Source organism: Momordica charantia (genome assembly GCF_013281855.1).
Source record: "Momordica charantia cultivar OHB3-1 chromosome 4 unlocalized genomic scaffold, Mcharantia_2.0 BLBB01000004.1, whole genome shotgun sequence".
Classification (NCBI taxonomy): Eukaryota; Viridiplantae; Streptophyta; class Magnoliopsida; order Cucurbitales; family Cucurbitaceae; genus Momordica; species Momordica charantia.
Window position 1 is genome coordinate 2,320,852 of NW_028275162.1, and position 23,324 is coordinate 2,344,175.

General features: G+C 34.6%; 3 protein-coding genes across 9 annotated transcripts; 1 reads left to right on the forward strand and 2 right to left on the reverse strand.

Moving 5' to 3' along the window:
• Positions 1 to 1,718: 1,718 nt before the first annotated feature.
• On the forward strand, positions 1,719 to 13,688 carry LOC111007620 (phototropin-2). Of its 4 annotated transcripts, none has more exons than XM_088122872.1 (23): positions 1,719 to 1,957; positions 2,835 to 3,356; positions 3,599 to 3,781; positions 4,073 to 4,104; positions 4,218 to 4,536; positions 4,727 to 4,925; positions 5,646 to 5,716; positions 6,787 to 6,893; positions 7,024 to 7,073; positions 7,177 to 7,266; positions 7,379 to 7,438; positions 7,689 to 7,778; positions 7,878 to 7,954; positions 8,414 to 8,498; positions 8,921 to 9,001; positions 10,156 to 10,259; positions 10,695 to 10,744; positions 11,321 to 11,424; positions 11,517 to 11,636; positions 11,718 to 11,769; positions 12,678 to 12,790; positions 12,952 to 13,092; positions 13,244 to 13,688. In XM_088122872.1, the coding sequence occupies exons 2-23, from the start codon at positions 3,103 to 3,105 to the stop codon at positions 13,334 to 13,336; spliced, it is 2,475 nt and encodes an 824-aa protein (XP_087978998.1). In that variant the 5' UTR covers positions 1,719 to 1,957; positions 2,835 to 3,102; the 3' UTR covers positions 13,337 to 13,688. The 4 variants fall into 4 exon arrangements, with proteins under 4 accessions (XP_087978998.1, XP_087978997.1, XP_022135729.1 ...); XM_022280037.2 differs by lacking the exon at positions 1,719 to 1,957 and adding an exon at positions 1,979 to 2,328; XM_088122873.1 differs by lacking the exon at positions 1,719 to 1,957 and adding an exon at positions 1,987 to 2,146.
• LOC111007622 (AP-1 complex subunit sigma-2) lies at positions 13,180 to 16,241 on the reverse strand. 2 transcript variants are annotated; one of them, XM_022280039.2, is made up of 8 exons: positions 16,095 to 16,241; positions 15,466 to 15,552; positions 15,157 to 15,248; positions 14,946 to 15,054; positions 14,683 to 14,718; positions 14,382 to 14,468; positions 14,220 to 14,303; positions 13,180 to 13,509 (listed from the first exon to the last, which is right to left on the reverse strand). In XM_022280039.2, the coding sequence occupies exons 1-7, from the start codon at positions 16,095 to 16,097 to the stop codon at positions 14,232 to 14,234; spliced, it is 486 nt and encodes a 161-aa protein (XP_022135731.1). In that variant the 5' UTR covers positions 16,098 to 16,241; the 3' UTR covers positions 13,180 to 13,509; positions 14,220 to 14,231. The 2 variants fall into 2 exon arrangements, with proteins under 2 accessions (XP_022135731.1, XP_022135730.1); XM_022280038.2 differs by lacking the exon at positions 13,180 to 13,509 and having other exon boundaries at positions 14,081 to 14,303.
• A 1,353-nt stretch (positions 16,242 to 17,594) lies between these two features.
• Positions 17,595 to 22,842, reverse strand: LOC111007869 (Pentatricopeptide repeat (PPR) superfamily protein). 3 transcript variants are annotated; one of them, XR_015790494.1, is made up of 5 exons: positions 21,579 to 22,842; positions 20,283 to 20,589; positions 20,072 to 20,183; positions 19,416 to 19,501; positions 17,595 to 18,232 (listed from the first exon to the last, which is right to left on the reverse strand). XR_015790494.1 is itself a non-coding variant. In XM_022280400.2 (2 exons), exon 1 carries the CDS (start codon positions 22,697 to 22,699, stop codon positions 21,605 to 21,607), a length of 1,095 nt encoding a protein of 364 aa, XP_022136092.1. In that variant the 5' UTR covers positions 22,700 to 22,842; the 3' UTR covers positions 20,167 to 20,580; positions 21,579 to 21,604. The 3 variants fall into 3 exon arrangements, 2 of the variants coding, with proteins under 2 accessions (XP_022136092.1, XP_022136091.1); XM_022280400.2 differs by lacking the exons at positions 17,595 to 18,232; positions 19,416 to 19,501 and having other exon boundaries at positions 20,167 to 20,580; XM_022280399.2 differs by lacking the exons at positions 17,595 to 18,232; positions 19,416 to 19,501 and having other exon boundaries at positions 20,167 to 20,589.
• Between the last annotated feature and the right edge of the window lie 482 nt (positions 22,843 to 23,324).

A 23,324-nucleotide genomic window follows, 5' to 3' on the forward strand; every position in this document is an offset into this window, starting at 1 on the left:
AACCCGCACTATATTAAAATATGAGGATGTGAAAAAACATTTTTTTTTGACATTTTTGTCAATTCCTTAATTTATTAATTTAAAATTATGTCATTAATAATTTATTACAAATATTAAATTAGTTATTAATTATTAATTATCAATAATAATAAATGTATAAGATCTAAATAAAGTTAGAATCCACAAGGTTAGAATACAAAAGGTTTTCACACCATAAAATTAATTTTTTTTTCTTTAATTACAATTCATATTAGAATTTCAAAAGTTTTGTAACATTTGATCTTCTACTACTATAGAAACATACTTTATTTCACTATTATTTCACAATACTTAATTATCTCAAAACATTACTCTCAAATATTATTCAATCTAAAAAACATCTCAAAATCACGTTTGGTGGCATATTCATCAAGTTGCGGAGAATTCCTGTATCGAATCTATGTACTGAATCCAAGGTTTGCAACGTTATTCTTCCATAATTTATGAGGTTAAATAATAGTGATTATCAAGCATCGGTATATTTTAGATTAGTGTTTCTAAAGTTTGCATTTTTTTTGTTACTATTGTTCTTTTATAATTAGTGTTCCATGTATTTAGAATGTTCTTTTTAGAAAATAATAATCATGTATTGATCCCTTACGAAATCATGTTGATGTTGTTGGAAAAAAAATCGTGTAAAGATATCAAAAGTATTTAATTAATTGTAAATAGAAAATTAATAAATTAATTATCAACCATAATTGGTATGAAATCTAAAAAGTTTGAATATATAATTTTTTTGTCTTTTCCTTTTACAATAATATAATTTAAAGATATTTTTAACAATTTTAATTCTAATATGAAGTTAGATTGAAAATACTCCGTGTATTTGCCCAAACCGGTAGGTAGGTCCTTGAGCAGATCCCACGTTAGCCCCAAGACGAGTACATGTTTGAGCTTAAGTAAGTTAGGTGATCATCATAATTTTCCTCTAAATAGTTCAAAATTTAGCTTGACTCATTTGTACCGCTGGGCCAATCTCTAATGGTTGAGATTGTGATTATTAAGCGTGGATAAACAATGAAATCAACATGCCCAAGGACGTTTTATTCAGTATTTAAACATTTGCAATAAGATGAAATTTTTGTCCTTAGATTCATGACGGCACGGTCAAAAATTAGGGTAGAGCGACACTTTTTAGTTTGAAGTTGTCTCCATAGTTTCATCCAATCTTGTCATGTCATACTAAATCGTATAATGTTTATCTAGTAAATAGGTTACATTTACATCGTTGTTTTGTTAACAACGTTAGGCATTTTATACTAAATAATTAAAAATTTGTAATTCATGTTTTTTCAAATACTACATTACCTACTAAATCGATCATAGTTCGAGTGGTTAAGATACCTATCTCTAACTAAAAGATCAAGAGTTTGAAATCCCCGCTCCCATGAACCAAAGTTGAAAATAAATGGACAAAAATAGTATATTAACAAAAAAAAAATAAAAATAAAAAAATAATACCAACGACATGATACAATTGCTTAAGAAATCTATGGTGGTTGTTTGTACCTCTGTTGTAAAAAAAAAATGGAGAGAGAGATATCTCCAACAGAAAAGTTAGAAAAAAGTGGGAGCAAAAAAGATATTTTTCCATTTTGTTTCTCACGGAAAAGAGAGAGAAAGAAAAAGGGGAATTCCATTGAAAGAAACGGAGAAAGGAAAAAGCAGCATGAGTGGGGCCTACCATCGATCACTGTTGTTTGGCAACTGAGAAAGATGGCTCCAAAATTTCCCGGAAAATGAGAAAATCGAGAATTGTACCTTTTCATGCTCGTCGTAAGATGTCGATAGGCCTTCTAAAGCTCAGTGAGGTCTGGATTCTATGGTCCTGTTTCACTTTCACGTGGTTTTCTCTGGAGTAGATATTTCTGCTTACAAATCAAAAAGATGAACCCGACAAATTTCAGTTCAGACAGTGAGAAAATATCTAGCTGCTCCTTCATCACCTTCTTATTTTTCAACTAATGTGCTTGTATTATCCATTTTTTTCATATGGGGTTCGTTGATAGTGATGGAATGTACGCCGAAATCACTAAAAACATAGGTTTACCAACTTGGCAGCTGCCGTTTAGACACACCCAAAAAAGAAAAAAGCCACAAGAATGTAATGTTATCTCTTAAATTCATAGGCTGTTTCCTGTTTAGATTTTCCCTGAAACTTCTTCTTCTCATTCCATCTTTGATTGTAAGAGCGTTTGTTGATGGTAAATCGAGCAAAATGATTTTCAACAATAAAAAAAGTTCACTGTTGTGCAAAATATTTCCACTGGAACTTCTTCCCTGCAGGTCAGTTCCTGTTCTAATTCATAATTTTTTGTTGGTGTTTTTTTTCCATCTTCCTCCTTGGAACCAAGACATTTACATCTCATTCTTCCTCCACTGCAAATGGGTGTCCTATTTTTTTGTGCTAGCTGCAGTTCCATTTGGGTGTAAAGGTTCAGTTTCTGACATGTTCTTCATTTTCATTCTGATAGATGCCTTCTTTGTTTTGTGTTCACAAGTTCGTTTTTGTCGAGACTGCTCATTGGAAGAAGTCCCAGATTAATTATAAGTCTGTTAAATTCTGATATTATTTATTATAAGCCAATTGTAAGTTACATATAGTTGAGAGAGGTTGTACATTCTGTTATATGGTAGCTAGTGATGTTATAAATACTACTGCTCTCTGTGCAATTCGGTATTGAACTGAATACAATGAATTTGAGCTCCATATTTCTCTTTCCCATTCTCTTTCTGCTTTTCCTTTGAGTATAATTTCTTCAGTTTTACACTTTGACTTGTTGGGATGGCAGTACGTTCCGTACGCGTGTAAGAGAAAGAGATCGGAAAGTTGATGAGGAGAGCGAAACCAAAGACCCATCAAGCTATAATCTCTCATCTTCTGCTTATCAAATCAGCCCTACAGAGAAGAGGACACCAACTGAAGTCTTTCAACTGCCTGTAAGCTCAAGAGATGGGCATTCCAAAGACGAGAGTGGTGCCACTCATGTACAGGATGAGGCTAAAGCATCCCTCACTTCCTCTCCTCCTGCTGTCAGCATTGAAGCATCCAGAAAGTGGATGGCATTTGAAAGTGATATCACAAAGACATATGCAAAGAAATTTGATCGAATCGGGTCATCTTTTGCTGAACTCTTGGAAGCAAACATGACAGAGAGAATTGCAGAGGAGATTAAGAATGATGTTTTGTCGTCGCTGCAATTGACTTTTGTTGTATCGGATGCAACGAAACCAGATTGCCCCATCATGTTTGCCAGTAATGGATTCTTGGTCATGACTGGATATACGTCAGAGGAGGTCATTGGAAGGAACTGGTAAGGAACGAATCAAATGTTGTTATGTGATAAATACTGCACTTTTGTTGAAAATGTTGTCGTAAAGACGCATTCCATCTCACAACAGATTCAAGTGTGTTACTATAACTGTTGAACTTTGATGCTCCATTTAGTTAAAATAAATGAAGATGAACTTGTATTGAACAGAGGTATTTTCCTGAATTCTGATAGCTTAAAGAAGTTTTTATTTTCCTCATTCTCATGTTGATATTGGGCTATAGCCGGTTTCTTCAAGGACCAGAGTCAGACAAGAATGAAGTAGCAAAAATACGAGATGCGATCAGAAAGGGGAACAGCTATTGTGGCAAGCTCTTGAACTACAAAAAAAATGGCACCCCATTCTGGAATCTTCTCACTATTGGTCCTGTCAAAGATTCACATGGCAACACCATCAAATTTGTTGGGTCTGTCTTTCTACCTTTTCCTTTCACTTTCAGGTCTTCAAAATAAATATTTTCTTCTTGTTGTTAACAAAAACGTCTGAACCTTTTTTTTTTTGTGGTGAAAAGGTTCTCCACTTAAATTATGGGGTCTTCCTTTATTGATGGTGACTTTTTTACATAATGCACACTACATTGGTTGTTTTAATCTGCACTCTTCACCAACTAGTTATTTTGCTAAATTTTATTATGGTTAAATGTTACAACTAAGCAAGTTGGTGACACTGACTGAAATTCCTGAGGTGCTTTTCTCAGAATGCAGGTTGAGATTGGAAAAAACACGGAAGGTATTAAGAATTCATCATATTCAAACAAAACAATACTTGATGGTTCGCTTGTTTCTTCAAATTTGGATTTAAAGTGATTTATTGCTTAACTTCACTCATCTTTGATATTTCAGAGAAAGAGAAGAGAATGAGGTCCATGTCCATTACAGAGGTCCAAACTGAGAAGGCAATTAAGTCCATTGTAGATGTCCCAACTGCGAGAAGTCTAAGGTCTTACATTCGGTCAAAAAGGCATGATACTGATAGAAAGCACAAAGAGCTGGAAACAACCGAAATTGGTTATGCGCTGCCCGAGACCGTGGATAATGAGAATATTAGCATACCTGATAACCAAAAGGCTCAGTCAGACCTAATAAATGCTCTGTCCTACTTCAATTCATATGAGGATTTGAGACCGAAATCAGGATTATCAGGTCTTGTTTCCTCAATGAGGTTAGTTTTCTGTCTTTGATCTAATTACATGAATGAGGGAAGAATGATTCCAACTGTCAAATAAAATTTTCAGTATATATACATGTATATTATTTAATGGCTGGATATTCTACTCAAGGCTGACTTTGTTGGTCTCTTTTCACCCGTTCCTTCATTAGAATCACATTTCAGAATCCTTTTTCTTATGCAGGTTCAAAGAAAGGCCTATAGGCTCAGTAGAACATGAAGGAAGGAGAATTATTGAGACATCGGTTTTGAAGCCTAAGGACGGTGGTCGTGTTGCTAAAAGAGAAAGGGACATACGTCAAGGAATTGATTTAGCAACCTCACTGGAACGGATAGAGAAATCCTTTTTTATCACTAACCCAAGACTACCTGATAATCCTATTGTAAGTTAGAGAGTTTTTGGTTATTTCCATTGTCCTTGGGTAGCTGATGAAATATTTGTCTAACATATGTTTACTTGTAAATAATTACAAAGGAAGCTTAAAGAATACTGTAAAAGAATTGGAAAAGAGGACGGGAAGACACAGAATTACTAATCTGTTCTATTTTTCGAGATTCCATTATGGTCCTATTTACTTAATGGGAACGGGATTAGAGAGAATATGAATGAAAATGGATCATAAAGAAAAAGTATGAAATGAGAAAAAATTCTAGATTTGTGTTTACTTATGTTATTTTGGAATAAGAACTGAAATGAATAAAATTATTGTCGATATTATTACTAAACATAGTAGAGAAATCAAATTGAAATTGACATGAGATTGTATAGTGAAAATGAATAATAGTGGGACCCATAAAATAAGGAATGAGGATGAGATTGATCACATTTTATGAATGAATGACAATCCTTAAAAAATGGGTGAACGATTCTTCAAATTTTAAATAGGCCTATTCTATTATTCTGTTCCCAAGAATAGGAAAGATCCATTCCAATTTCTCCCGAGTCAATATGACTTTTATGAAGGTGTCTTCTTCATTTAGTTGCAAGTGTAGTAGACACTTGGTTTCAGTAATTTCTTGATGTGGATGAAATGATACAATATGAAATTGAACTTGTTTTGGGTTAGATCTTAAAGGTGGTTTTACTCGACATTTTTGTGCAGATATTTGCATCTGATATATTTCTCGACTCCACGGAGTATACACGTGAAGAAGTGATAGGAAGAAACATTGGGTAAAATTTCACTACATGCTTTCTTTTGCTTATATACTTGAAGTTGTTCTATCTTTTCCTCGTCCATCTATGTTGTGCTCTTATTTTGTCACATTGTCTGTTCGAAGCTTGGAACTTATCCATTTTGGAATATATGTTATCATAACCCGCTTAAGATTTATGGTGCCTATTTTATGCACTTTCATGTTACAGATGTTTATTATTATTATTTTTTTATCAGAAAACTTCCTTTCATTGAGATAAATTGAAAGAATACAGAACTACCTTTTCTATATACTTTTTTTGGTTTCTTTGCTACTACGGGCTTAAAATTGGAATCCATCGCATGCCCATGTGGTAGGTAAACTTATGGCAAAAATTCCCTTCAGGCAGATACCTTCACTAAAAGTTGGCTTCTTTGGTGGACGGTGAAGCCCCTCGCTCTAACATGAGAAAATGGAAAGCAATATTATCTCCTTATAGCTTTAATAGAACCCAAAGCTATAGTTTTGGCCTCTCTAGGCTTCACTATAGGCTCATGACTGGTATATGGATTTCTTTATTTGGGTGGGGTTGGACTTTTAGAAGCTTGGCTAGAAGCAATTAGTTGCTTCCCCAATGCCTTTCTGTTTAAGTATGGTCAAATCTTCTTTCCTATGCATTGAGACCACCACCTATTAGGCTCGATGAGCAGTCCATGGAGCTGCATCCATATTCACAGTCTGTCTAAATCGATCTCTCGAAGTAGTTGGCCGTATATCCTAGATATTCTCATTTTCAAATCTCATGCTTGATTTGGTTTAGAATCAATTCAAGTGATTATCTTTCTGTTTTTATATATATGTGTCCATGCAACATTTCCACGATATCGGTACAATCAATTAAATGGCTTTTGCTGGAAAGTCTTCTTGCCATCATTAGCTTGGATGGTCATCATTTCTAGTGTCACAGTCACCTTTGATGGCTCCCTAGCTTTCACTGAATAATCATTCTATCTTCTACTATCCAACATCAGTATCGTACATCAGTGAGAAAAATTATTAGCTTTATAATTAGTATTTATGACTATTTTAATTTGTTTCATTGCACAGGTTTCTTGAAGGACCCAAAACAGATCAAGCAACTATCTCAAGGATAAAGGATGCAATTGAAGAGCAGAAAGAAATTACTGTTCAGATAATCAACTATACAAGGAGTGGTAAATGGAATGCTTTTGATCCATGATTTTCGCTGGCTATTAATACTTTTGTGTCTTACAACTTGGAAGAACCTCAATATATAGTACACTTCTATTGTGTTGATGCCAATTTTGATCTTATGGTACGTAGGAAAGAAGTTTCCAAATTTATTCCACCTGCAACCTGTGTGTGGTCAGAAGGTATGATATGGATATTCTTTCAAATAATTACTAAGTTCTCATACTTTCTATCCATTTCAAGTTATGTACGAAAGGATCTTCTCTGGACTCCTGATATTGATAGGGCGAGCTTCAATACTTCATTAGTGTACAACTTGATGTAAAACCTTTGAGCGACCGACTTTCAGAAATAACGGAACATCAAAGTGCTAAGGTGGTTCTTTCTTTCCCCCCATTCACTCTTGTATTTCTACCATAGCACTACTATGGATCTTGACTTTGCTTTATGTTACTATGATGCTTCATTAACCATACATCTCTTTCAGGTCAAAGCTATAGCAGAAAATGTTGACAAGGCTGTCCGCGAACTTCCCGATGCCAACTTGGTAGGGTGCTTAGTTACTTTCCTTACGACTCGATTTGTTAATGTTTTTTCTTGTAGCAATTTTGATTGACTTCATTTTTTTTATGTTATGGTTTGGTTTCATTGTCATGCTTGTGAGTATACGTCGTTATATCACTTCTTCAACTTATGGAAGATGGACCGTGACACTTTTGGATATGCCGAAAATTTTCCTTTTGGAAGTTCAGTTCTTTGGCTACAGCTTATGCAAGTTTATACTGTATGAATATCAGAAACCAAATAATCTGTGGGCAATCTACTGTCAGCCAGTCTTGCCAAGGCCTCACAAGAAGTACAGTTCTTCCTGGCTAGCAATTCAAAAGGTAGATTTAAAATTTTTTTTTGCAACGATGGAGTAAGATGACATACTACTGACCCATAGTTTATATTAAATTTGATGTTTTTTGTATATTGTTTCGTAGATTACAAGTCATGGTGAAAAGGTTGGACTCCATCATTTTAAGCCAATCAAACCACTGGGTTTTGGAGACATTGGCAGGTGAATCCATCATTTCATTATCCAAAATTATGTCCAAGTCATTGGGATGCCCTTACTTGGCATAGTTCTTATCATGGTCCGCACGTAATGTATCCATTAGATGTGTCAAGGGTAATCTAAACTCTTTTAGCATGTTTAGAATATTGTCAATTCGAAGAGAAAACCTACATAGATCTAGAGTCATGAGAGATCATTTTTTCGCGATCGAAATAACTAATACAGGAAGAGTTAAACCTACCACAATCCTAAAATCTTAAGCTCTTCGGTTATGGTAAATTTAGTTACTTGAATATTATATTGATTAAAGAGGCTCTGATCATTGCTAAACTAAAAAATTTGAGCGGCTAAATTCGAACAGATTTAATAATTTAATACGTTCTAGAGCTCCTCTCTCTTGATTTCGAGATTCCAAAACTTATCACTTATTATTGGTCTAATCAAAAGTGATGGTTGTTGCAGCGTTCATTTGGTAGAACTGAAAGGGACAGGTGAATTCTTTGCTATGAAAGCAATAGAGAAGTCGGTGATTTTAAATCGTAACAAGGTTCGAGTGTAACAAAAATCTACATTCTGGTTCTTAATTTTCATTTTCTTCCCATGTTATACTTTCATTTAGTTAATCCCAGTTGTGCTAGTCAATTGCATAATATATATGCTTTTTTTGGTGGATTATAAATAATACTCTTTGCAAGAATCAACTTTTCTGTTGTTACTAGTGTCTAGCGATTAGCGAAAAGCTAACTCATTAGGAGTCGTCATGGGGCATTATTTGCAATTAATTGTTCAATTTTTTTTATCTGACATATGAACAGAAAGGTCAATTTGGGAGAGAAAACATGCAATTTTTAAAGTAGAAAGATTTATGATTTCAAAGGAAAAGAAAGGAGTAATTGTGCATAAGATTAAGTTATTTTATGTTCTTTACTTGGGGGTTAAAATTACGTGTTTTTCTTGTTTGTTTAACAGGTTCACCGAGCATGCATCGAAAGGGAAATCATAGCACTTCTGGATCATCCTTTTATGCCAACACTATACTCTTCATTTCAGGTATTGAAAAATGAAAATACCCATGTACACGATCATACTACTTCCTGCACTTATATAGCTGGTAAATTTCTTTAATTTTGAGCATTTCGATCATCAAGAGTTTATGAACCAATCACCATGGATTGACCTAGTGGTCGTTGGGGTCGATGAAAAATGAGTTCATGTTAGGAATAAAACAAGCTAACAAATATTATCTCAATCACAATTCCAGACAATATATGCTAACTAATCCCAGATCAGGTTCTGGTTCCAATTATAACATAAATAAATCAAATCGGAACTATGCTCAAAGAGTAGATAAACCAACTTAAACCTCAAGCAACAAGAACAATAAAATATAGGGAATAGAAATCGACACCGGATTTATACTGGTTCACCCAATGTGGGCTACGTCCAGTTCTCTGCTACCGTTGCAGGTTCCACTAAATGCCAGGAAAATCTTCAAGAGTTTACAAACGCTCTACAATGATTTCTCTCACTTTTCTCTCAAAGAAAAATGCTCACGAATCACTCTTACAAGCTTCTAAAACTCTTCAATAGAAACAAAACTTACAGAACTCACGTTTTTTTTCTTCTCTGTGAAGCCTCTCGAAGAACCTCTCGCCAAAGAACTCTCTTTGTAAATTTTTCTCACACTTAATTCTCTCTCTAGGGGTTGTTGAAAAATGGTGGGCGGCAAGATAATGATTTTTACATAAAAATATTATCAAACTTAACGAGGAAGCAATTTGGTGATGTTTTGGGCTTTGGCATGATTAGGCCCAATGAACCATTATTTCTTCAATTTGTTTTGGCTCCATTCTTAACAATTCAAACCATGATACCCATTACCCACCTTACCTAGGATTTAATATCATGCAAGGTTCGTAGCAACTAAGGTTAGATTGTTATTCTGTGAGATTAGTCGAGGTCCATGGACACTTGTGGTTATGAAAAAGAAAGCTTGTGAACTATATTAGTGATTGTAATCCCCATATCTGCACCCATGAACTACACTTCTCCATAGTTTTAATCTTTAGTCTACTTCTTTGTACTATCTCAAGAAGCAGCTCATATTCTACATTACATGCCTAATTCTTTGTTTATATTAGAGTTCAAGAGCGGTTTCGTTTATTGTTTATTATATTGATACCATTGTTTATATGTCTTGTCAGACGCCTACACACATTTTTCTGATTATAGACTTCTGCCCTGGTGGAGAGTTATTTGCCTTTCTTGACAAGCAGCCCATGAAAATGTTTAAAGAGGAAGTTGCAAGGTACCCTTAAGCAATATCCTAAAGAAGTACTTGAGAGTTTTTATTTATTTTTATTTTTATATATATATATATATATATTTTTTACCTTCCCTTCTTCTCTTCTTCTTCTTTTTCAATATCCTAAAGTACTCTTTATCCATAAAAAATTACCAAATATGATGAGGAGAAGCAACTAGAAAACGTGAATAATAGATAACTATCCAGAGTTGAGGAAGAAGTACCGTCAAACTCACGTAATGTTTAGTAAACTTTAGTAGCATATCAAAAGGTATATTCTTAAAATACTTTAACTTTTGGAAGAATCAAGAAGCTCCTAATCGATGTTTTTCACCCAAAGCACTTGAAGAAAATATTCTTAAAAGCACCACTTGATTTCATGACTTTCCCTTTTTATATATCATCTTCCTTTTTCAGCCTCTTAGCATTATGTTTCAGGTTCTATGCTGCAGAAGTTGTCATTGCTTTAGAATACCTTCACTGTTTAGGTAATTTAATCGTCGAGAATTTATCGATATCTTAGTTTCTGCTTCTATTTTTTGAAGTATATCAAATTCATACAAGTATCCTCCAGGAGTATTAGAATAGCTGAATCTACCATATCTTGAATTCGTCTAGATCTATTTAGGACATCAAATGTCACATAGATTTTGTTATAAGGTTAGGAGGTTGTCACGTCACATATCAATGGTGGTGTTATGCCATCTTTGTAAAAAGTAATTTTTTAAGGCTTGGAAGTTGAAAACTCTAACGAAATCAAGTACGAGGTTTAGAGAAGCACGTTTCTCTAATGAATTGTCATCTTCTAATACAGGAAAGTTGTATGTTTACATTCAAGGGTAGTTTTAATAACCAAGATCCCAACATGTAGGTTTGTCTTCTGCTACTGAATGCATATGTTGATTATCGATAAGTTTTTCGATCGATGATATTATTGTCAGAATGCCAATACTATGTTAACTATTGCAATCTATTATTTTCTGCTGATTGTTTCAAGTTTTGTTCATGATATGAACAGCATATCACGTTTGTGATCCTTGTTCTCAATTCCATACACGATACAGGCATTATCTACAGGGACCTAAAACCCGAAAACATTCTACTCCAGAAGGATGGACATATCGTCCTCACTGATTTTGATTTATCGTTTAAGACATCCGACGTGCAAGTACAGTACCATCTTTTGCTGATACATGTTTGTATTTCCTTTGTTTCTTTGTTAAGACATATGATGCAGGAACTTTTACGCCATTCTTGCAGAACATAGAGTCTCCACCGCCGAAAAAGACGAGATATTGGCATGGACAACCGCCCGTGTTCTTTGTCGAACCTGTTGCAAAATTGAATTCATTCGTTGGAACTGAAGAGTACATTGCTCCTGTACGATCAATCTATATAGGAAACTTTAGCTATTCCCAAAGCATTTACCTTTTCTTCTAAGTTACTGTTTGTTTATTGTAGGAGATTATAATGGGAGATGGCCACAGTAGCTCTGTTGACTGGTGGACTCTTGGTAAGAACATTGATTCATCTTTTATTCGTTTACCTAATAAGTAGATATTTACATTAACAAGTATTTGAACTGCATATAGTAGATAAGGTCTCGATTTCAAATTAAATTAAATTTTTTTGTTTAATGATTAATAAAAATTTAAGGGTCAAAGAACAAACAAAATATTAAGAGCCCTTTTGGTGGCGTTCGATAAAAGCTTTACATGGAAATCAAAATTTCAAATTAAATATTCAAAATTTTTATGTTATATTTATTTTTTTAATATTTACTGTGCATTTTACAAGTCAAGGTAATAAAATAATGCTTTTATCTCTATTTTGGAGAAAATTGAAAATAAGAACCAAGAAACTTTATTTTGTTTTCCAAAATTGTCATAAAAATGAGAAACGATAAACAAAATAATTACCAAATGCTTATGTTTCTCGAAAATTAAAAACGAGAAAATGAGAAACAAGAAACAAAAAGGCCCGCTTGATAATGTTCTCATTTCTTGTTTCTATTTCTTCATTTCTAATAAAGAAAAATAGAATTGCATGGCTCCAATATCCATGAATTCAAAGATAAAGATAATTAAACAAATGTGTAAATATATATATATTTTTATAAGAATTTATATGTATATTTTGTAACAAACTGAAAATTCGGAAACAATAAACTTGTTCCTAAAAAAATGTGAAACAAGAAACATAATTAGTTGCAAAGTGTTTAGGTTTTTTAATAAATTTTAGAAACAAGAAATAAGAAACATTAATATTACCAGATGGACTCGAAAATGCTATCAAATGGGTTCTAAACTTTGAGGAACTAAAATGAAGTATTCGTAAAGTTTAGAGATCAAGGTTTTGGTTTAAGCCCGAATATTAATTCTTTTCTTCCATGAAGCTTCTCCTTTGATGTATGGATTTTAGGTATTTTGTTGTATGAGATGCTGTACGGTCGCACTCCCTTCAAAGGAAAGAACAGGAGGAAGACATTTGCCAATATTTTATTCAAGGATTTAACCTTCCCCTTTAGCATTCAGGTAAGTAGCTACATTTTTTTACCTTTGTTATCAAAGAGATCATTTTTTTTCACTTTCTGAGATCCTGTCCAATTTCCAGCTCTTCCTTGAATTCTGTGGCAAGGCATAAATCTTGAATGAGTTCTTTTAATGCAACTGCTGGCTCATGCTTAATGTGGCAGGCAAGTTTTGCAGCAAAGCAACTGATTGATGCACTACTACAGCGAGACCCTACCCGTCGTCTAGGATCAAGTACCGGTGCAGATGAAATCAAGCGACACCCTTTTTTCCATCAAATAGATTGGCCTAAAATCCGAACCATGGTAACGTAATACTATTCTATTTCTATCAAACATTCACAGCAAGCAAGTTTCAAATTTCAGCACAGCAACAAAATCTATATTATGATGTGAGAAATCCCTTGGAAAGGCAAAGATTCAACTTAAAAAGCATTTTGTTTCTCTTTGGGTGCAGACCCCACCATCACCAGATGTAGCTCTTCAGTTAATTGAGAGAGATACAAAAGATGGAGGGCTCAGTCATTCAACAGGCAATGATATTTTCTGAAGGATCTCATTCTCAGAAAGGCAAATATTGAGTCAGGATTACAATGAAATTACCACACTTATGAGGCATGCATGTTTGCACCTTAATGGATGTGCAATCTCAGCTCCACAGAACAAAGATTCTAAAGCATGGGGTTGGGGGCCTGTTGGTTGTTCCAGTCTGGTGGCCCTGGGCTGGAAAAAAAGAAACAGGTTATCTTGACCACCTCATAGAGCAAGGAGAAATTCAGCATTGCGTTCATATATGCAGTAATAAGAGACTATTCATAAGCATTCTACCTAAATATATATGTACATCAACAATAATTCGTTGATACTCTCTTGTTGAAGAAAATATTTTTTCCCTCTTAGAACTTACTTTATTTTTTCTGGATAAAAAAAGAGCTTTCATGGAGAGAAATGAAAAAATGTACAAAGGCAAACAAAAAATCCTGACAATACTCTCCACCCCTAAAATTTCTATTATTTTTCTCAAGCCAAGTTACTAAACTCACTCGAAAAGATAATGAAACTGAGAGATGTCAAAATTCATGGGGTGATTGGGCAACACAAAGCAATAGATGAAGCATAGAAGGATCACGTGAAAGCCAGGAGTTGTGGATTACCATTTCTACAGCTTTGCAGCTGTGGTAGATCCCTGGCAAGAAATTGAGTTCGAATTCAAATCTTTCTAACCAGCTATAACCTTTATATTTGTGATTAACAAAGTATAATTCTATTAACATTAGCCAGATAGATGGAATCATTAAAAAACCAGAAAAGCAATCTGTGTAATACTACAAAAGCATTCAGCAATACGGGATTCACTTGTTGGATATAATCCGAACAAAATATAATTACAACACTTCAGAACAAATCAATTTCCCACTAAGCTGGAAACGTACACTAAAATATTCCTACTTGGTGGCCTGTGCAATTATATTACTTATTGAACTAGCTTGCTCCTTTGCAGTCTCCACCAACGAATCCTACAGTGTAATATCAATTACCATATCAGCTGAACTGAAATTATAACGAAGGTACTGCAAAGATAAAGGAGAAAGTACCTGTGCGGCTATCAATCTTGCAACTGTTTTCTTGCTTGATTCTTGGAGCTCACCAGCTATTAGAAGCTCATCCAATATATAATAGGCCTTCAATGTTAAAAAAAAAAGGAAACAATGCATCAAAATTTCATATCAAGATGGTGAGTATCCACTAGAACAAAGCAAGTATACTGGTGAGAAGCTAAACGCAAGTAGTTCAGATGCATCGGGCTGACACAAAGTACCAATGTCTGGAAGGCAAGAGCCAATGAAATGCAAATTAAAGAGAAGCTGCCCTTTAACATAAGAAAATGAATAGTACCTTGTGAAAGTTGAAAATCAAATCCAACTCACAAACCTACAAACATGTTGAAAAAATTAGTAATAATAATAAAGAAAACAAATGTTAGTTTAGACAGTCAAATAATTAGTGGGTGTGAGGCCCCAATTCTTGACTGGAGGGGACACTTTTCGAGGAATCCTTCATCAGTGGTTGTGAATGACTGATTTTTCTCAATCTTTTCGACCTGCAAAAAGAAAGAATAGCTCCTCAAACACCTTTGAACTAAAAATTATATCACTTACACTGCCAAAGTAACGATCCAAAATCTCAACATAATGATGAATAATTTCAAGGATCTCTAGTTCATTGTCCTCCTGATCAATGCACATGCAAAAGTAAAGACTAGCATATCTGCATTACATATACAATAGAATCATTAATCATCTTTAGAATGGGCAACATGGGGAAAATAGTGATTCGGATTGCAGAACACATTAATACACTATGACGTACCTTTTATAGACAGCTTTAAGTCCCCTCCACTCCACAAAATTACAAAGCTTAGGCCCCCGATTCAGAATCATTCCACTAAGCTCACGGATAACCTTTTTAAAGAATATGAGCATATCAGCATACACAAGCACATGCCATAATTTGGTAAGTCCAACAAGGGGAACTAAGACTTAGTAGCGCTAATTAAGCAATAAGCTTTATAGTTGTGACATGGAAGGCCAACAAGCTTTTGGAAATAGTCTATTTGGATTGAAGATTAAAAGAAGTAATTAAAATTAAACTATAGAATCAGGCGAATAGGTGACCTACCTTAGATCTCTCCTTCTGAGAATAAGGAGAATACCATTTTGTCAGCCTAACTTTTCCTTGTCTGCTAATAAGAAGCACGAAGTGAATCTGGAAATTTACACCAACAACATTAGTTAGAAGACCACGCCAGATTTAGATTGAGCTGTCAATTTCTTTCTGTGGGGCGCCAAAAAGTTGAAGATATAAACACTGAGCTTAAGGTTGCACCGGGATTGTGAAGAGAAAATAAAATTTGATGGTTCAGGAACAAATGGAGGGGCACAATCGAAGGAGGGAGTCAGGACGGACCACGATTACAGTCCCAGACCACTAGCAAGACTAAATTTAAATCCCAGAATTGAGGAACGAGCGCACGAATCGAAGAACAAATAGAAACAAAAGTTGTGGAATTCGGACGACAGTTGAGCAAAGATCTGAATCTCTACAAAATTAATCGATTTCAGAACGAAACAAAAATCCAGAAGTAAAAGACAAACCAATTAAACCATCCCAAAAGGAAAATCGAAGAAGAAAGAGCAAAGCAGATCCGCAAAGAGGTAGAGGTAGACTATAACGCATTGAACATAGCAATTTCAACCTAGAAACAAACCAAAATCCAGAAACGAATCAAAGAAAAAGATGTCATTTACCATTTTGCTTTGAACTTTCACGAATCAAAACTTTCCGATCCAAATCCTCCGCCAAAATTCGATCTCTCCGATCAGAGTACAGTTTCTCCTCCGTCGTTCAGCTGTAAATATATTTTGTTCAGAATTCCTACCCGCCAAAGGACTCGGGCTTGAAATGGGCCGGGTTCATCCAGGCCCATTTAATACGATTGGGCCTTTGGGCTTTATATAAAAAATTACAAGCCCAATCTCCAAAGTTTACGGATCGAATTAATCGTCTTTCCTGGAGAATCGTTGACGTTGAAATAAAATTTTCCAGTCGTTGACATTTATTTTCATCTTTAGCGTTGACCATGTTCCCAACGTACGTGAGCGCGTGGGATTAAATTATTAAGGGAAAAAAAAAGTATTTTTTCAAACCGGCCATTAGGATTTGTTATAGATCTAATTTGTTACTATTGTCTTTTGTATTTGCTATATTTTTTCAACCCGCTATTTCCGTCTTCTTGGGAGAGCAAGAACAAGTCTCCCTTTTCTTTGGAGTTTAATAAACAAAACAAAATGATGGTTTTAAAATGGTTATTTCTCACAATTACTTCCTCTGAGTAGGAGTGAAATTTGGTGCTTAAAAGGGATAGTTCGTACAAAAAGTCTAATCTGATGACCCAAAAAGACTTCCTCACCACTCTCATGGAGGTCGAGGCTTTCAACTCACTGACACAAGCCTTCACCTTTGAAGACGACATATGTGATGTCCAAAATTGGGTTTTTGGAGACAGTACTGTTATCAATAATAGGTTCTATAGTTGAGCTGATCAATAATTCTACATAAGGTCAAAAGTTAATTGGGACCTCATAATGGTGAATCATTCCAACGAGTGGGTTGAGAGAGATATCATCTTTAGATTAGACCAGAGTTTATGAATTGACAATCAGCAGTTAATTTGACAACAATTTATTTTTAACTTTTAATTTTTGAAAATGAAACTTAAGTACTAGAGGTCTCAATAATAATTCTTAAGGTATTCGAACACTATTCATAATTCTATGAGTTTAGAAGAAAAATACCAAATATGTTTTCGTTGAATTTTTTCTAAAAAGCATAAAATTATTCTATAGAACAACCTTAAACAACTTCTAATTCATAATATTATGTTTTTTCCGTATACATTTAAAATTGGAAAACTAGAAGGTAATTTTTTTTTATTTTATATAAACCTCATTTTTAATTCAAAAACTTTTGGCTGAAACTAAAAAATGCTTTTACAAGACAAAGTAAAAGTAATTGCCAATGGACAAATTTTTTTTCTGAATATAAAAAATTTAAAACCATCACCACCTCTAGTAGATTTTCTAACATCATAGTTTAAAACTAAAACAAACTATAATTGATATCCATCTCTGATCAGAAGGTCATAAGTTTGCATATCCCACTCCACTTGTTGTACTAAAAAACATCTCTCCTAATCCTCTCTCCATAATTTTTTAAAATGAGATAAAATAAAAGTACAAAAATTTAAATTATGAATAAAAATTTTATTGTTTCCTTTCATTTGTCTTAATGAAAGTTCAGATTTTCATTAAAAAAAAAGAAACAAATTAAATTTTAAGTTGAGCTATGAAACAAGAGTGAAAATAAAGCTCCGAAAAGATTTACAGTGAAGTGAAGAGGAAGGATCTGCAGAGAGGGCAGGTGAAGTGATCTCTATGGAGCCAATTTTCAATACATTCAAGATGGAAACGATGGCCACATTTATGCAACTGGCTCACAGAATCTTCTCCGACGAACTCGACCAGGCAAACCGAGCAAATCTCCTCCTCCATTTCGCCCCTGTGCTGCAGCTCTTCGAACCTGAAAACGGGGAGCTTTGCCTCGCACGGTGGCACATCCATTGTAAGCGGTTGATACGTCCTGCCCAACAGAATGCCAATCATGTTCCCGATCGCTGTCTGCAGTCGACGCAGAGGGATTAATACACAAGTGAAGAAGACAATGACAGCCATGCTCACCGGACCCCGACCGAGCGCCAAGCTTATCATCCTGCCTTCTTCTTCTTCCTCCCTGTTGCTGGTTATTATAACCAGAGAAGAACCAGAGGCCTTTATATAGTAGAAGGCTTGGCTTCTCAAAATCAGGTGGGGTTGACTTCAAGCCTTGACTTTTGGAGGAATATAACCAATTAGGGATATTTGACTTGAGAGAATATAAATATTTGTTTTTTCTTTTTTGGGAGAGATAATATAAAAATTTGAAATTGAGAAGCCTAGTTTTGTGTTGAAAATACAAACATTTATTAAAACCAATTTTAATACTGTAGCATTTTCATCCTTATTTATACCATTTAAATTCTACCCCACCAATCAAACTCTTGTGCAAAGAAACAGACTTCCAACTCTATTTACTACATTCGTAGGCCAAATATTCATACATCCCACGAGTTTTTATTTTCTAGGCTAAATCACAAAGAAAAAAAAAAGGAGCAAGAACTTTGCCTTTTACTTCAAAAATGTTCCTATTCTTTTAAAAATTTTAATACTATCATATCATTGGACCTTTCATAGAGGTTTCAAAACATCTACCAATATTTGGAACGAGAAAGTTGACATTGTATAATCTGGAAGGACGTGACAATTAACATGAAAGCTTGTTTGGATCAAATCTGAAAAGATAGAAATGTAGAAGAAACTTGGATGAGAGCATAATTGGGTAGACAATGGAGAAACAAACTTTGTTGACAAGAGAGGAAGAAGACTTTTAAGAAAAAATTGAGACATTAATTGTCAGTCGTTCCAGATTACGCCACGTCTAACTTTTCATCCAAAATATTAGCAGATATTTTTTCAATAAGTATTTTTGAAACGTTCATGAAAAGTCAAAGTAGTATTGAAACTTTTGAAAGGATAGAGATATTTTTTAAACAAAAGGGAGAAGTTCGAGGTACGCTTTATAATTTATCATTTTTTCCATACATATATATTAATCAATGACCATGGTTCCGGCAGGAAAGGAGGGCCGGCACCGACCCCACATTACACTCAATACTTCATAAGTTAGTCAATGCCTTAAAAGTATCTAAACTAAATAAAACATCACATGATACCCAACAACCCAATCATATTCAATAACCCAATCATATTCAATCCATATCTCAACACCACATTTTCATTTTCTTCACTTATAATAACAATAAGAAAACAAACAGCATCCACCTCCCTTCCCAGGTTTTGACTAAATAAACTTGGACTTCAACATAATATAATACCGACAATCACCTATGCTCTTCTAGGGAAAATACGTACATATATGATGAGTTGTGCTTAGCTTAAAAAATAAAATGTTACCTTGTAACATGGGCTTTCTTCCTCATTCTCCTCCCCAGAGTCGGGAGCAGATGGTGTATCTGCTCCATATTCGTCATTCTTCTCACCTAAATTAAATAAACACTAAATTATAAAAAATAACTTTGAAGTTTGCCATTTGTTTAAAAGATACCTCTATTCTTTTAAAAGTTTCAATACTACCCTTGACCTTTCATAAATGTTTCAAAAATACCCTTTGAGCAAACATCCGTTAGTATTTTCAACTATTTTGAACAGAAAGTCAATGTGGCAGAATCTGGAACGACGTGACAATTAGCGTGGAAGTTTGTCTAGATTGTCTATCCAATTTTCTCTAAAAATCTTCTTCCTCTATTGTCCACATCTTTAAATATGATAGTTTCTTGAGCAATTCCTCTCTTTTCACACTTAATCCAGGAAAGCCTTCTATGTTAATTGTCACTCGATTCAAATGCTGCCACGTCAACTTGCGGATATTTTCTCAAAGGGTATTTTTGAAACGTTTATGAAAGGTCAAAAGACAATATTGAAACTTTTGAAATGATAGAGGTATTTTTTAAACAAAGGGCAAAGTTAAAGGCTATTTTTTTGTAATTTAGCCTTAAATAAATATATCAAATATATCAGGGAGTAGGAGTACAGCCATGAACAGAACTCACCGTAGAGAATCAGCAATTGGAGAAGAGGGCACTTCCACTCTTGCTTTTAGACATATAGGCAGCTCTATACATAGTAAAATAAGGGAAGCTAATCCTGATAACAAATCCATCTCTGTATAGCAATTAATGGCAGAAAGCAAGGAAGTATTCAAATTTCATAGCTAACAATAATTGTTTGAAACAAATTTCTAAAAGGCAAATGGTATATTACACATTTTTTGATGTTCAATCTTGCAACAGATGTCCATCAGTCTTCAAGCTAGGGTAGGATTCAATTGACTTGATTGCACAAGTATTATGTTCCCCAAACTTACCCTACTTTTAAAGTTTTCAATAATTGTAGATAGTTCACTCTTCAGTCTTCAACTTCAATCAGATTCTTGTTCTTCAACACAATCCTTATATTCTGGCTACTGAGTTTCAATGATCTCAACTTGTGGTTTCTTCTCAGTGATATGATTGGTATCTTCACCCACATAACCATGCAGATGAGCATGAACACTTGGGAGCTGCATATCCTTTGCCACAATTAACAGAATACGCATTAGGCAACCCTTTTAAATGACAGCTCTTATTTGATCCATCATAATAATAACCAAATAATGTGAACATAATATTGTGTACGAACTTCCTCTCATCAGTTCCCAAAATGAAATGACATACTTCACATGAAAGAAAAAACCTTGATCTGTGTTCCCTCATTGAACATCATAAGCCGAAATCTACCCAATAAATTATTCTTCTAGACTTTGAAACGTATTTAATGATGTAGTGAGAAAAGCACAAATAATTCTTAGTTTGACATGCCATCATGTCATGTTGTAAAAAACCCACCATGAATATGCTGATGCAGACAATGAAATTTTTAGTATCATTCGAAGGCAATTTGAACCTCTTCACTCAGGTGAACTCTTAACTGAATTTTTTCCATGTAAACCTTTGGACTTGCTGGCTGATGATGATAAGAAGAAGGAGAAGAAAAGAGGAAGAGAGGGAAGTAGAACAGCAACACTAAGTAAGATTTTCACTTGAGTTTTTATATTCTTATCCTTAGTTGCATGCTGAAGGTCTGCATTGTGTTGAGCGTTTTTAGAAGCTGCTAACGTGTGTGCACCTGCTTTATAAACTTGTGCAGTAAGCTTGAGGTGGAACGAAGGAAATAAAAATTTGTTTAGTGACATAACCATCCTATAATGCTAAATTAAAATAGATTTTTTTTTATCAATTTTAACAGAATAAGATAAATTCTGATTAAGCGACATACTATAAGTTCTAACGAGATTAAGATAACACACGGGCTGTTCTTTTTTTTTTTTCCTTGTTCCTTACCTTATCATTTATGTACCCAACAATTCCTACAATTTGTGCAAGCTTGTAGATGCAATCAAAATATTGAAGAGGGTTTCCAGGGTAACATGTCCATTTACTCCAATTACTCCATATATTATGAAAAAATATCTTTAAGTAGCGAAGGAATTACATTAAAGGGAAAAGAAAGAAGACTTACAACTTTTAATGACCACGACAATAATCTCAGAAAAATTCTTTCGTTTTTTTCCCAAAGATTGCTTCCCAGATATTTGGTGAAAAGGGGGCTCTTTTGTTCAGAAATTCTCTTAAAGCTTTCTCATTCAGCAAGAACCCTTTTTGTTTTAAGGTTTCTATGACACTCCGAGCTTCTTCCGTTCCCCTTTCTTTGCATAACTCGTCAACTAGGCCAACAAGAGTGGTTACATTTGGAGAATGCCCAGATTCTAACATCTCAATGCAAAATCCTATGGCTTCCTCTAATTTATTGCATTTGTACAGTCCCTGTATCAAGACGCCAAAACTGAAAGCATTAGGAGAAATGCCATTTTTCTGCATTTTTCTGAAAATCCTGATGGCTTCATCAAGCTTCTCGGCCTTGCAAAACCCATCAACTACAGCGGTGTAAATCACAACTTCTGGAATTGTACCCTTCTCACGAATCAAACCAAAGAGTTTCATTGCTTCTTGGATAAGCCCATCTTTGCACAGCCCATCAAGCATGGCGACAGCATTAGGAATGAGACCCGTCTCCTTCATTTTCTTGAATATCTCATCGGCTTCAGGAGGACGCTGCGGTTGCGACTGCTTCTCCTGGACAGATTCAGAAAACCGAGGAGCAGAGCTCTGCTCGGTCTTCTCTTTGCTACTACTCTGATTATCAGTATTCAGCTTGAACTTTTCAAGAAAGCTAAAATCCTTCTGAGACAGAAACTCACTCCTTTGCCGCGAAATGCCGCCTTCATTATCAAATCGAAACGAGGAACCTTCCGAACGTTTATTAATCCGTCGGTTCCGATCATCCCCAGGGTAAGAAGCAGATACTCCATCGGAGAATTTAGGAACTCGACGAGGTTCGCGGGAATCCGGAGGAGAACGCCGGTGCGGCGGGTTGCTCCTCGGCTCGGAATTTGAGATGGCCCAATCGTCGTCCATGGAATTGGAGCTGAAACAGCGAGATTGCGTCGGCAAGAGCGAGAAATCCTGCGTTCGCAGTGAATCGTGGAGCAGAGGAAGCTGCCTTTCGCACTTCCAAATTGATGAAGACACAATCTTCGACATTCGAAGGCGAGATTGCAATTGCAACTGCAACGCCGCCATGGGAATCTCGAGCCAAGAAATCAACGAACAGAGATTGGTAGCAGTCGGAAAATGATCGATAACGATGGAGGTTGATAACAGTGTAGGGTTTTAGCAAGGGGACTGTGAAAAGTTCCAGCAAGGGGACTGTGAAAAGTTCCAGCAAGGGACCAAAAAAAAAAGTTAATAATCGTAAAATAAATGTTAAATTAATTATAAGTTTGGTTGAATAAATCTTTTCTTTTTTTTTTTTAACTAATTTCCTAAATTTTTAATGAAAATTTTAATAAGAATATTTAATTAGTATCTAAATTTTAAAAATATCTAAAACTTTTAATTTTGGACGTCTCACTAAGTTTTAAAAAATAATTGATTAGAGATTTATTAGACATCTATTTTGAGGGATGAAGAAGGCTAGGTTAACTAAAAAAAATTAAAAAGTTGACATTATGTATTATTTTTAAGAAGAAACCTATAAGTTTCAAAAACATCAAACAATTTTTTTTTAAGAAACACCCAGACAATTGAACAAACGTTAAAACTTTATGAAATAAACTTCTAATTTAACTTAAACTAAAAAGTCAAATTGAATATAAGCGAATCAATTAAAACAGATATTCTCGACCAATAAATAAATATATATGTA

What these genes read in the sequence shown, in the direction of transcription:
- LOC111007620 (XM_022280037.2), top strand. Translation starts at nt 2,150, where the DNA reads ATGTTATCTCTTAAATTCATAGGCTGTTTCCTGTTTAGATTTTCCCTG. An exon ending in AACTTCCCGATGCCAACTTG is followed by an intron (nt 7,439 to 7,688) that starts GTAGGGTGCTTA and finishes TATGAATATCAG; the next exon opens with AAACCAAATAATCTGTGGGC. An exon ending in CCTGGCTAGCAATTCAAAAG is followed by an intron (nt 7,779 to 7,877) that starts GTAGATTTAAAA and finishes ATTGTTTCGTAG; the next exon opens with ATTACAAGTCATGGTGAAAA.
- LOC111007622 (XM_022280039.2), bottom strand. An exon ending in CTTAAAGCTGTCTATAAAAG is followed by an intron (nt 15,055 to 15,156) that starts GTACGTCATAGT and finishes TATGTAATGCAG; the next exon opens with ATATGCTAGTCTTTACTTTT. An exon ending in TGGATCGTTACTTTGGCAGT is followed by an intron (nt 14,719 to 14,945) that starts GTAAGTGATATA and finishes ACATGTTTGTAG; the next exon opens with GTTTGTGAGTTGGATTTGAT.
- LOC111007869 (XM_022280400.2), bottom strand. Translation starts at nt 22,699, where the DNA reads ATGGCGGCGTTGCAGTTGCAATTGCAATCTCGCCTTCGAATGTCGAAG.